Raw genomic sequence first — 12,493 nt, forward strand, 5'->3', positions numbered from 1 at the left:
ATGTCAGGAAAAAAAAAACACCCTCCAAATGACAAGAGCTATCCCAAAGTAAAATGAAGACATTACTTTCTAAGGTAGTGTTCCATTCTTTTGTGGTCTTCAAGCTGACTAGAAGACCTCATCTCAGGTAAATGGCCCAAGATTCCTTCCAGCTCTGAAATTCTGACTTAAATATCTGTAGCAATGAAGATTGTGGAAAATGTGAAATGGAATTGAGACAATCAAAAATTTCATTTTCATTTTTTAGTAAAATTGGCATGAATTAAGTCTTCAGCAAAGGAATGAAAACTTGCCAGATGATGTTCTATCATGTCCAGCCTGAGCACAGGCTAACAACAAATAAGCAAACAGAATCATGTAATATGGATATGAGATTCAATCTCCTCATTTTACAAACAGGACAGTAATTTGCCCAGGATGAACCAGTCAAGTATTAATCACCCACTATGTGGCCAGATACCATGTTAGATACTGGAGCTAAAAATAGGAATGAGACAATCTCCATTCAAAAGGAATGTACTTTAAAAAAAAAAAGTCCTTTCCTTCTTAGAATCAATACTGTGTATTGGTTCCAAGGCAGAAAAGCAGGAAGAACTAGGCAATGGGAGTGAAGTGACTTGTCCAGGACCATATAGCTAGGAAGTGTGGTCAGGAACTCTTGTCTCTAGGTCTGGTTCTATATTCACTGAGCCATCTTGCTACCCCAATGGGTACATACTTCTAGTAGATAAAACATATATGTATATGTGACAATTGGGATTCTAATGTAGTTATGAGGCTCCAAATCTGGGGGAGGCAGTGGTGAAGTGATGAAAATGCTACCCTTGTCTCATGGTGACACTTTAGCTACATGACTGCAAGCCATTGCCTTGCTAAGCCTCAGTTTCTTTTTCTGTTAAAAGACCATTATCTAACCCTTATTTGCTTTAAGGACCAAGTGAGATTAGGCATGTAATATGCATTGCAAACCTTCAAACACAATATCATCTACTTTTTCGCCAGATACTTGCAAGAACCAGAGACAATGTACAAACTGGATGGGCGTGCTCTGAAAGCCCAAGTCCTTGTTTCCAAAAAGTTTTGTCTGTATTTGGTAACAGGAGCTCCCTCTTATAAGTTCCTGAATGGAATGAAGCAGTTGAAATGCTCATAAATGTTCTTTTTGTAATTTGCCATGGAAATGTTTGACCATTTTTATACTTTTAAAATATTCTTATACTTTGGTTTATGTTTTTCAATAAAGAAAACATTGCCTAAAAAAAGTTTTGTTCTTTATTAAACCAGGGAATATATACATTCGCTTGATATAATCTTATTTAAGAGTTATTCTGAATGGATCAATTTAGTAATCAGATTATAAACATTAAAAAAAAAATTCCTTTGTGAAATTATTGGTTTATGTGAGAATTTTATTCTGATGTAGAAAACTGTTTTTGCACCCCTTCTACTTGCTGCCTTCCTAAATCCTCCATGAATTACGATCTGACCAGCCCCGCTTTGCTTATTGCCCTTTGACTTTTGAACTGGTGGTATTTACCTGGTGCTGTATTCAAAAGGAGCTAGATTACCCCCTTGGGTACTTTTGTACCTTTCTGGTGACCCCAATTGTATTACCTTGTGTGCTCTGATTTCCCCAGCTAATTTGCCCTCTTAGGGCTTTATATTTTTGTGTTGTCTATGGAACCTAGCACACTATACAGTGAATAATCCAATTCTAGTTCTCCTAGCAGCTCAAGGTGAAAGAAGATTCTGCCTGTTGGCTCCATCTGATTCCTAGTCAAGTGTCTTGGCAACTTGGAGCCCTGGGGCCCTTAATCAGAGGCAATGCACATTCTTAACAGGAATGGCTGTGTTTGAAGAAACTTAAAACATTTCCAGGTAAACTTGGGTGGAAAAGCACTGCATTCATTTGTGAGAACAAATCATCAGGGTTATATTTCAAATTGGGCCAAAACTACCAACTTTTTTAACAGTGTGGTTATGGACAAATATGATTGATAATGATGTTACTGGTTGAAGTTAAAAACTGCAAATGAACAGAGGCATCATGAATATACAATTTTTTCAATATAACTTTATTGGAACATAGCAATAACAATGAGCGTACTGGTAGGTAACATTCTGATTTAATTAAAAAAAAAGTACAGAAACTAATAGAGCAAACATAAAATTCTAAAATTTTGAGGCAACCCAATTACCACCAGTGAGAGGTGTTATGATTAATAGTCAAGTTCATGCAGTAATTTCAAACTGTAAATTATTTTTCCAAGCTATCATAACATGAATGGATTATAAGCAACATGTCCAAGTTATTAAATGTATTGTCGTTCATTGACCAATAAATCACAGAATTATTTGGAGTAAGTGAAGGTCACATCTCCTAATGGGAAAATAATCAAATCGAAAAGAAACTGGCTGCTGGGAGTAAAATAAGAGTCAACCAGAGCAAATATTTTGATTTGCATATGGCATGAGGTTGAAAAATTCCTCTTTATCTTAATTTGCTATCAAACTACTCTACATATGAAGTTAGGGAAGTAATTAGAGTATTAAACATTATTTACTATTTTTTTTTTTACTTGTAACAACTTACACAAATATATATTGGATAGAAAGGAAAAAAAGTCCCCTACCTACCCACACTGAAAAGTGAAAGGGGTTTTTCCCTTGAAGTGGAGATGTACTTTCATTCCAGTCTCCTTGTCTGAGGTTCTTTAATGGGTGCAAGAGACCTAATACTAGTCAAATCCTCCAGAGTAAGAAATTAACACTCAGTTTTTAGTCAAGTAATTGCTCTCTCTATGAATGTGTCAAATATTTCTGGTAGGAATAATACATACCTCTCCACTTAGGGACAAAATGAAAGTTTCTTAAAATAAAATGTCAAAAAGCATCTTCTATTTTTCCTGTGTTAAAGACTTCCTTTGCAAACTTAAAACATCTAAAGTAACCACTAGTTCCAGTTGTATATGGAAACAACAAAAGCACAAAATTCACTAGTGGGTGAATTTATCAGGTAACTGTAAGAATTATCAAATAACCCAGACTAGTTGCAGAACAGAAGCTTGTTTATACACTGTAAAAACAAATTTTAAATGCCATTTTAATATTTATAAATGTGCCACTTTTTCTTAGCCCTACCTAGGTTTACCCAAAGCATAATTTATTATAAAAAATAATATACCCTCCTTTCACAGAAGGTATAGACGTCTCAAGAATAGGAGCTGCCACAGTTTAAAATAAAGTAATACAAATTCTTCTGTGCAATCATCCCCCAAAGAAAAAATAGAAGCTCCACAATCTGCAAGTTCACCTCAGTTTCCTACAATAGTTTAGAACTTGTCAACGAGGAGTAGCAAAATTCACCTAGCTTACTTTAAGCTAGAAAGTTCCCAGGGGGATGGATTTTATATTGATACTGACATGTGGCAATTAGAATCATTTGTAATAGCATGACATTGTAACTGTACCTAATGTATAAAAAATAGAGATAGAATTTTATAATGTTTTATTAAATATCTACATTTCTGCATCATCATCATCATCATCTTTGGCTCTGAAGTGCATTTTTCTGAATTCCCGTCTACTCATGGAGGGACAAGGTGGAGAGACTGGAGGAAGGTCCTTGGATAAAAGAATAGGAAATTGAGTTTGTTAATCAAAGTTGTGAATGAATATTACTTCCAGCCAAACCCACCTACTGGCTATTGCCCACCATGACATGCCATCTGGAACTCATTGCTCTTCCCTGACTTGACTTCTAGAGTCCTATCAAGGGCTCCCTCCTCCATCCATCCTAAGGATTTCCCACTGCCTGTATACCTTTCCCACCCCCATATTACTTTGTGTTCCCCCAAGAAAGTAAGTTGTGGATAGGGGTGATTTCCTTTTGTTTCTACATCAATAATGGTTAGCACAGTGCCTTTTGGAGAACAAGTATGGATTGATGATCTCATGGATTTGGAAGTTCCTCTAAGGATGCCAAATGCAATGCCATGATCTGGCTACAGGAAGCATACTTGCTGTGTGTCAGAGAAATAGTTGGTGGAGGCAAGAAGTTACTTGAGCAAATACATTTCATCCACTTTGAGTTAGCCTTACCAGTTTAACACTATCGCAGGGAACTTGGCATTCATTCCAGACTGATAGGCTGGAAAGAACCTCAAGAATGCAGCCCCTTCATTAAAAACAACAACAACAACAAAAAACAACCCTTGCCTTCCATCTTAGAATTGATACTGTGTATTGATTCTAAGGCAGAAGAGTGGTAAGAGGTAGGCAATGGAGACTAAGTGACTTGCCCAGGGCCACACAGCTGGGAAGTAGCTGAGGTCACATTTGAACCTAGGCCCTCCCCGTCTCTAGGCCTGGCTTTCTGTCCACTGACCCTCATTCCTACCTCTATGTCCTTCATTTTTACAGATGAAGAGAATGGGTCACAGAGAAAATAAGTGGCAGAGCTAGATGTGAACTTGGGTCTGGGGCTGCCAAGTTGAGCAGTCTTTCCATACTAACATACTGTCTACCTTTGAGTTTTTCAAAAGAAAAAGAAGAAATGTTTGAATCTTACTTGCATGAGTTCGACATTTCCAAAGAATCGATTCACAGGCATTGGCTGATTGCTGTCTTCATCTAAAAAGATGCTACTATCTATGTGTGCTGGTGTCTTCTGGAGATCTGCTGCCTCTGGTCCAGCCTCCCCAAGCAGAGCAGTACTGTGATTAAAGACATCTTCTTCCACCAGGTTTTCTTTACATTTGGGCAGGGCCAAGTCATTGTCAGTCTTTGCTAAGCAGCTGTTCTCCCCATCTCTAGAGTGGCCATGATGAGAAAGGCCGTTTTCATTCCTTTCTGCTTGCTGTTCATAAATCTTGGAAGTATTTGCTTCATTACTCAGCAGCAATGCTTTGTGTTCAGCATACACCAAAGACTCATTTTCACTCGAGATTTCAGATGCAGTTTTTGGCAAAGAAGTTTTTTCCTTTTTGGCTTTTAGTTCTTGTAATTCTGTCTTGGTGAAACCATCTTTTTCATACTTGAGTGTCTTGGAAGTACGTCTCTCAGTTGCTTTGTGAGATGAAGCCTGTCAAGAAAGATGAGCTTAAGGAAAAACTAGTGATATCTATCAGGAGAGCAAGACTGACATTAGGGTCAAAATGATTGGTTTAGAGATCTTAAAATAATGTAAAAGATAAATACAGATAAGTTTTAAAGAGTTCTTTTACTTTAATATTACTCTAGGAACACAAATCTAAATCAACGATTGAAAAAGAATCTGGACAAATGCCTAAATTCTATTAAGGTTGTTATACTTCTGGATAATTTATCTACAATAACTATATCTATCTTAGTATATAAGCAAATTGAAAAATCTTGATTATACTATAATCTTCCTATCTTGGGAGTCATAGGATCAGTTTTAGAGCTGGAAGAGACTTTGGAGGTTATTAAAGACTCTTCATCTTAGAGATGAAGGAACAGGCCCAGAGAGTTTAAGTGTCTTGCCCAAAGTCACATAGACAATTTGAGGTGGGATTTGAATCCGGGCCTTTTGACTCCAGTCAGGGCTCTTTCCACTCTAAATGCTGCCCCAAAGATTCTATTCTTGGCATGTCATATAGTTCAGTAATTTGTAAAGAAGCCTAACAGACCTATATTAGAATGAAGGTAAATTACAAGAGAAAAATAATTAAAGTAATAAAGTTGATTTGGGGTGATTTTCTGACTCATTCTACTTTTCCAAAAAGCTGTTAGAGATAAACTGTAGAACAAAATAGATCAATGATCTCACTGTACTGCTGTAGCTCCCAGTAGTGAGAGTAGCCCCAATAAAATCAGAGTCATCAGCTTGGAATCGCAAAGTACGTAGTCTGCTCTCAAACATGAGAAAAGCAAACTTTTCCCCCTTCCCAAATTGCATCATGGGAAGAATGGGGAGGAAAGGAGAGGCTGAGCAAATAGGTCCATAACTCAAAAAAGTGACTCTTCCCTAACTCACCACACTAAGGGTCAAAACTGCTGACTGGAAAAAGTATTTCTTAGAGCTTAAAGTTTCATTCAGTTTTCCTCTAAGACTATACTCCTCTTTGGAATAATCATTAAAATGATTTTAGAATGATGCATCCAAAGAGTGTATATATACAATGTGCTAATGTGGAGAAACCAGATTGAAAAGCTCTTCAGAGAATGAATGAATGCCATCTCACCAAACACACTGTTTTTGTAGATTTGGAGACATCAACTTCTTGAGCGGAGGCAGCTCTGGTGGCTGGACAGTTTTTGCTCCTTAGGCGTGCTGAAGAGCGCACCCCGTCTGTAAGCTAAATCAGATATGGAGAGTTCAGGGAAGGGAATGGAACAGAGAAAGCACTGGGGGAGGGCTGAAAACAAATGAAACAACCAAAGAGTCTAAGGAAGGTAGTAAAACTTGGATTTAAGCAGTAAGAATGATTTGAAGGACCACGGAGAAAAAGTAGAAAAAAACCCACATGATTTTAAAGCAATTGCTAGGCCATCAAGAAAGCCAAGAGTTCTAAAATTCATATCTATTTTAACATAATAACATGCACTTATTGTCTATTAAGTGCCCGTCACTGTGATAAGCACTGGGAATACAAAAGCAAAAAGACAGTTCCCCAGGGAGGTCACAGTCTAATGGGGAGAGATGATGTGCAAACCATTACATACATACAAGATACATACAAGGTATATATATCTGAGGTTTTCTTAGAAAGAAGGCAATAACCTTCCTGGGAGGGGTGAGGGGCTTGAGATGGGAGACTGAGAAAGGCCTGCAAGAAGGAAGGATTTGAATGTGTTACTATGAAACCCATTTTTTTTTTTATTTTTGTCTTGGCTGTTGGCACTGGAAACTCAGAATGAACTAGATGGCAACTCATCAATTACTCTACATGTACTTCCTGAGTATCTAACTATGGACTGTCTTATGATCTGGAGGTCTTCAAAGAACAAAGAATGAAATTATTTCAACTCACAATGACCTCACATTCTCAGATATAGCAATCAAAAAACACTCTTAAGGAAATAAATTGTAAACCCTAGAAAACAATTTAGATTATCCTAAAAACAAAAACATCAAAAGACTAAATTTAAATTCCCTTCAGTTCAATTCAACAACATTTAATAAATATCTACTATTTGAGAAGCATTGTGGTAGGTTCTGGGATTACAAAGACCCCAAATCATCTAATTCCTGCTCTCAGAGGAGCTTCCATTCTCTTTTAGGGAAGATTGAGAATATTGTCCCTAAAAAAGGAAAATGCTTCTTATGATCCTTTGAGTTTAGAACTCTTTCTTAGTTTTTAACCTAGTCTTCCAAGAGACCACCACAAAGAATTCAAATACATTACATAAGATTCAAAGGTGTCTACACCAAAACATACATTTGCTCACCAAGAGGGAGAAACTTAAGTTTCTTCTTAAACTTTTATTAAGTAACTAAAACGCCTAACATAAGGCAACATGGAAAAAAGTCTAAGTTCATATCTTTCAAAGAATGAAACATCTTATAAATTATATGTGGAGAGATCATTAGTTTATTTCATTGTTATCAAGTTAATTCCAATTTAATAAATTTAAGAGCCCCATAAAACCTTAAGAGACTGTTCCAAGATACTGGGGGAGAGGGGGACTGTAATTAAAGCCTTATGAAATGTCTTTCTTTTTAAAAAAGGACTAGACTGGAAATAAGGAAAATAAAACGGAGAAGAAACATATTAAATGGAGGGAAAGATTATAAGCTGTAAAACATGCCAGAAGTGAGATGTGGATCTGCTATACAAACGTTTAAGACTAGAGCCTCTCCCTTCAATCATTTTCCAATTTATCCTGTTTAAAATGTTGTCTCTCCCATTAGACTGTAGGCTCTGTAACCCTGGCAGAGGCTGATTTGGCTTGTTTATTTAGAACAGTGCTTGGTACATATCAAGCACCCCAGAAGTGCCTAATAAATGCTTGCTGATTAACTGTGCTAAGTATGAGAGAAATGTGCAAGTGGAAAAAAAGAAATTACATTTATTTTTTTAAAATTGGGTCTTTAAAGCGAATTCTCATCTTTTCCAATTTTATTATATGATATGGACAGAGGAATCCAGAGGACGTATTCAGTTCATCAAATGACAGACAAGGGCAGCTGGGTAGCACAGGATAAAGAATGACAGGCCTGGAGTCAGGAGGATTTGGGTTCAAATCTGGTTTCAGATACTTCCTAGCTGTGCTACCCCAGTGGCAAGTCATATATCCCAGATTGTCTAGCTCTTGCCACTCTTTGGTCTTAGAAATGATACTAAGACAGAGGGTAAGGGTTTAAAAAAAGAGAAAAGACCTAGAGGAAAAGAACCACCTCCCTCCTTCCCAATGTAGGGAAGGGCAAGGTAATGTACACAAAAAACTCTCTGAGAGTTCATAAACTACTGAAAATCAAACATTGCTCAAGTTTTTACACATTCAGGACTGTGTTTGTGCCTCCCTAAATCATGGCAACACTGCAGAATGGTTGGGACGTCAAGGTTTCCTGGCAACGGGCATATGAACATAAACTGATACTAAGCCTTCATTAGCATCTTTGTCTTGAACAACCATAATAAATGTTGACCTGAAACACTTGGATGCCAGTTTCACTTTTAAATCTAAACAATCTTTTATTTCCTGAAGGTTGACCAGTAAGCAAGTACATGACAAGAGTATCTCCTCTGTCCATGTTTTTTTTTTTTTTTTTTTTTTAACCCTTGTACTTCGGTGTATTGTCTCATAGGTGGAAGATTGGTAAGGGTGGACAATGGGGGTCAAGTGACTTGCCCAGAGTCACACAACTGGGAAGTGGCTGAGGCCGGGTTTGAACCTAGGACCTCCTGTCTCTAGGCCTGACTTTCACTCTACTGAGCTACCCAGCTGCCCCATCTGTCCATGTTTTTAAGATAAATTTACCTGAGTGGAGGAGACCTTTCTCCCTTAGCCTGGGCTTTTATTATCCATAGGAAGCATTTTGTTTTGCACATTTTATCTTCTTCTTCTTTAAACCCCTACCTTCCATCTTGGAGTCAATATGTATTGACTCCAAGGCGGAAGTGTGGTAAGGGCAGGCAATGGGGGTCAAGTGACTTGCCCAGGGTCAAACAGCTAGGAAGTGTCTGAGGTCAGATTTGAACCCAGGATCTCCCATCTCTAGGCCTGGCTCTCACTCCACTGAGCCACCTAGCTGCCCCCAACATTTTAACTTCTTGATAATTTTAGGGCTTTGGGAGAAGACTTGTGGGTGCTTTTGTCAAAGGTGCTGCTGAAGTCTGGGAGAGGAGCTGATTCAAAGAAGAGAAACTAGTTCAATAAAAGACTATCTTTCCTATGTGTCTTTTCTAGGATTCTCTAAGCTGAATTCCAACCTTTCTGCAGGGATGTTTATTTCTAGAAATTACTTCACACTTTATTCTTCTGGGGATCAAACTGGGCTGATTGAATTTCAACAAGCTATCTAGCTATGATCTTGAAAGCAGATCACTGAATCTGTTTTAGGGCTCACTTTTCTCATCTGTAAAATGTCTGTATGATTTCCAATGTCCTTCTCATTAGGGCACTAATGCAATGTATTAGGTTTTCTATCTTTAGATAGCAGTGCCTCTGGATAGTAGTGAAAACAGACTGGCAGACTGCTGAATCTCTTTTTGACTTGTATAGGTCTCAGTGCCTCTTGGGTAGGTTAACACTGTGAGTCATGAATGTGCTTCCTCCAGTGGTAAAGATGGCAATGTATTCCTGCCTTTTCATTCTGGACAGCTTGTGAATTCCTTGCCATTCATCCTGCAGCTAAGAGAGTGGATGTATACTTGCCATGCTGGGGGCTACCTTCTATATCTCTCAACCCTCACAAGGATAACATGTTCACAGGTGGGAAGTCTGTTATCATCCCTTGCTTGTCTCCTTTTCTGATCCCACACATTTCCTGGTAATATGCTGCCACTTAATCACAACTCCTGTGTCTGTATATGTGGTGAGGAAACTACAACTTGAATTCTCTGATGGCTGAGATATTATTCCATAACCCATAGCTTTATTGCATCATTACATAAATTTATTTTTTTACAACTTATGCTTGAGTCTCTAGGGTTATTAATTTTTTTGTAGGCAGGTATCATCTCTTGGTATTCTAACCAAATGTATGTGTTCTATATTTGCATAACTAAACTTTCTCCCATCGTTTTCAATACTGTAAATTAACAGTTCAAAACTGAGACACCTCTTAGGGAGATCCCCTCTTTCTAATTCTATTGGAAATAAAAATACTTAATATTTATATAGTGCTTTAAGGTTTACAAAGCACTTTCCTCACAATTAATTTTGTCGAGTGGGCAGTAAAAGTATTCTATCCATTCTTATAAAGGAGGAAACTGGGGTCCAGAAATGTTAAATGATTTCTCAAGGTTATATAGCTAGTTAAGTGGCAGAACCATGACATGAATTGTCTGGTTTAAAATCAATGTTCCTTCTATGCCACAAGGAAAGAAAAACATAAACTATAAAAATGTCAATGCTACAAATATTCATGGAGTGCTTAACTATTTGAGAAGCACTGCCAGGATGCTGAGCATCTAGAAAGAAGGGAGAGAAGACTGGAAGGAAAAAAAGGCTTAGCACAGGAATTGGCATTTACTTAGCTCAAATGTTTACAGAGACATTATCTGAACCTCACAACAATCATGTGAGCAAAAGGTACTAAAGGCAGTATTTGTTCTCATTTTACAGAAGAAACTGAGACTTACGAAAAAAAAAAGTTAAGCACCTCACCCAAGGTCATAGGAAATAATCCCAGAAATGTATCCAAACTTAAAACTCTAAGAGTCCAAGACAAGCACTTTATTTACTCTGTGGATAGATTTAGAGCTAAAAGGAGTCTTACAGATTGCGTAGCAAAACTTCTGCTTTGTATAAACAAATTGAAGAGTACAGCTCATAGGACTATGGACTGAAAGCTGGACAGGGTTAAGAGGCTATTGAGTTGAATCCTCTCATTTTGTACATGAGGAACCTGAAGACCAGAGATGCTGCTTGAGGTTAAATACATATGGTCTTATACAGGTAGTACATTAACAGACAGGTTTAGACTATGGGACTTGCCCAAGACCACACAATAAATAGCACATGGAAAATTTTGGGATTTGACCCTTAACCTCAGCCTTCATTTCTACTATATCATCACCTTATGGGAATGATTCATTTCCATTCAACAAGCATTTAGTCATTTAGTGTGTAAGGTGTTGAATACAAAGATAATCAGCCTTTGAACTTAAAGAGCTTATGTTCTACTAGGAAGAAGCAACATCCCACAAATATATTTAAAAAAACAACAATTAGTATATGTGTGCATTTGGGGTATTCATTTAGGCTAATAATTAAGTTGTTAGTCAATCATATCAAGTACCTGCCATGTGCCACTCACTGTGTTTAACACTGGCAATACAAAAGAAGGCTAAACGTAGTCCCTATTCTGAAGAAGCTCCCAATCTTATGGAAGTCTCCCATAATAGATTACTTTGTAAGAGAAGTGGAATTGAAAAAAATTCTCCTAGGCATATAACCTGGTAATAGGATACAACTTGGGGAGTTGGTGGCATTCCCCACACAAAGTAGAAGGGGAGGAAAATTGAGGCAAGGATACACTTAAAATATATATGCAATAATATAAGCCCTGGCAGTGTGACCAAAGGGTTACTTAGTTCCAACTCTCTCTTCTTGTCCTGGTGCCCACTTTAGGTCCCAAGAGAGCTGTAGGCAAGGCTCAAAGAGATGCTTGGGGGAGGGAAGGGGGTGTGCAAGGAGCCCATCATCCCAAAGCACTGGGGCAGGCCCCTTAATGGCCAGAAGGGAGGTGAGGCCTGGGTATATTTCTGCCAGGGAGGGTAGGCATGCTTCATTGCCTTGGGTATCTAACCAAGTTAAGACAAAGAATCCCCCCGGGGAGCGGATCCTTTCCCATGGGCGTGGCCTAACAGGATGGACCCGCCCCCTTTGAAATGTTACAAACAGGCGTGGCCAGGCCCGAGCCCGCCTCTATCCGGAGGGTGGGCGTAGCCCAAGGCCGCTGGGGGTCACTGGGCGTAGCCTGGGGGGGGAAGGGATTCCCTTTGAGGTTGGTCACCAAATTTCTACCCTTCTGCCTAAGAGGTGCTGGCGGCCGTGGCTTGGGCGGAGTGGTTCACGGCTCCGCGGAAGCCTCCAGCCTGGGGTAGAAACAAGAACGGACAATGGACTCACGTCACAAATTGAGTCTCGAGCGGGGGTGGGAGGGTAAAGGTGGGGGATGGGGGGTTGGGTGTCTGCCTTTCCCGCCCCCCCTCCCCCGTTCCCCAGGCTCCTTGCCCCTCCCCCCCGGCCAAAGTCCGCGGGTCCCCTTTCCTCCCCCGGGTACGGGCCCGGGCCACGGGCCAAGGTTCCCTCACCTTCCGGCTCCTCATGAGTCTGAGGCGCCGCCGCCACCACGGCG

General features: G+C 39.1%; 1 protein-coding gene across 1 annotated transcript; it reads right to left on the bottom strand.

The window, feature by feature from the left end:
* Positions 1 to 2,054: 2,054 nt before the first annotated feature.
* C3H1orf174 (chromosome 3 C1orf174 homolog) lies at positions 2,055 to 12,487 on the bottom strand. The gene is made up of 4 exons (XM_044671234.1): positions 12,450 to 12,487; positions 6,207 to 6,320; positions 4,571 to 5,083; positions 2,055 to 3,624 (listed from the first exon to the last, which is right to left on the bottom strand). The coding sequence occupies exons 1-4, from the start codon at positions 12,462 to 12,464 to the stop codon at positions 3,520 to 3,522; spliced, it is 747 nt and encodes a 248-aa protein (XP_044527169.1). The 5' UTR covers positions 12,465 to 12,487; the 3' UTR covers positions 2,055 to 3,519.
* Positions 12,488 to 12,493: the final 6 nt, after the last annotated feature.

The sequence above is a fragment of the Gracilinanus agilis genome, chromosome 3 (genome assembly GCF_016433145.1).
Source record: "Gracilinanus agilis isolate LMUSP501 chromosome 3, AgileGrace, whole genome shotgun sequence".
Lineage (NCBI taxonomy): Eukaryota > Metazoa > Chordata > Mammalia > Didelphimorphia > Didelphidae > Gracilinanus > Gracilinanus agilis.

What these genes read in the sequence shown, in the direction of transcription:
- C3H1orf174 (XM_044671234.1), bottom strand. An exon ending in CTACAAAAACAGTGTGTTTG is followed by an intron (nt 5,084 to 6,206) that starts GTGAGATGGCAT and finishes CTTTCTTGACAG; the next exon opens with GCTTCATCTCACAAAGCAAC. An exon ending in GAAATGTCGAACTCATGCAA is followed by an intron (nt 3,625 to 4,570) that starts GTAAGATTCAAA and finishes CTTTTATCCAAG; the next exon opens with GACCTTCCTCCAGTCTCTCC.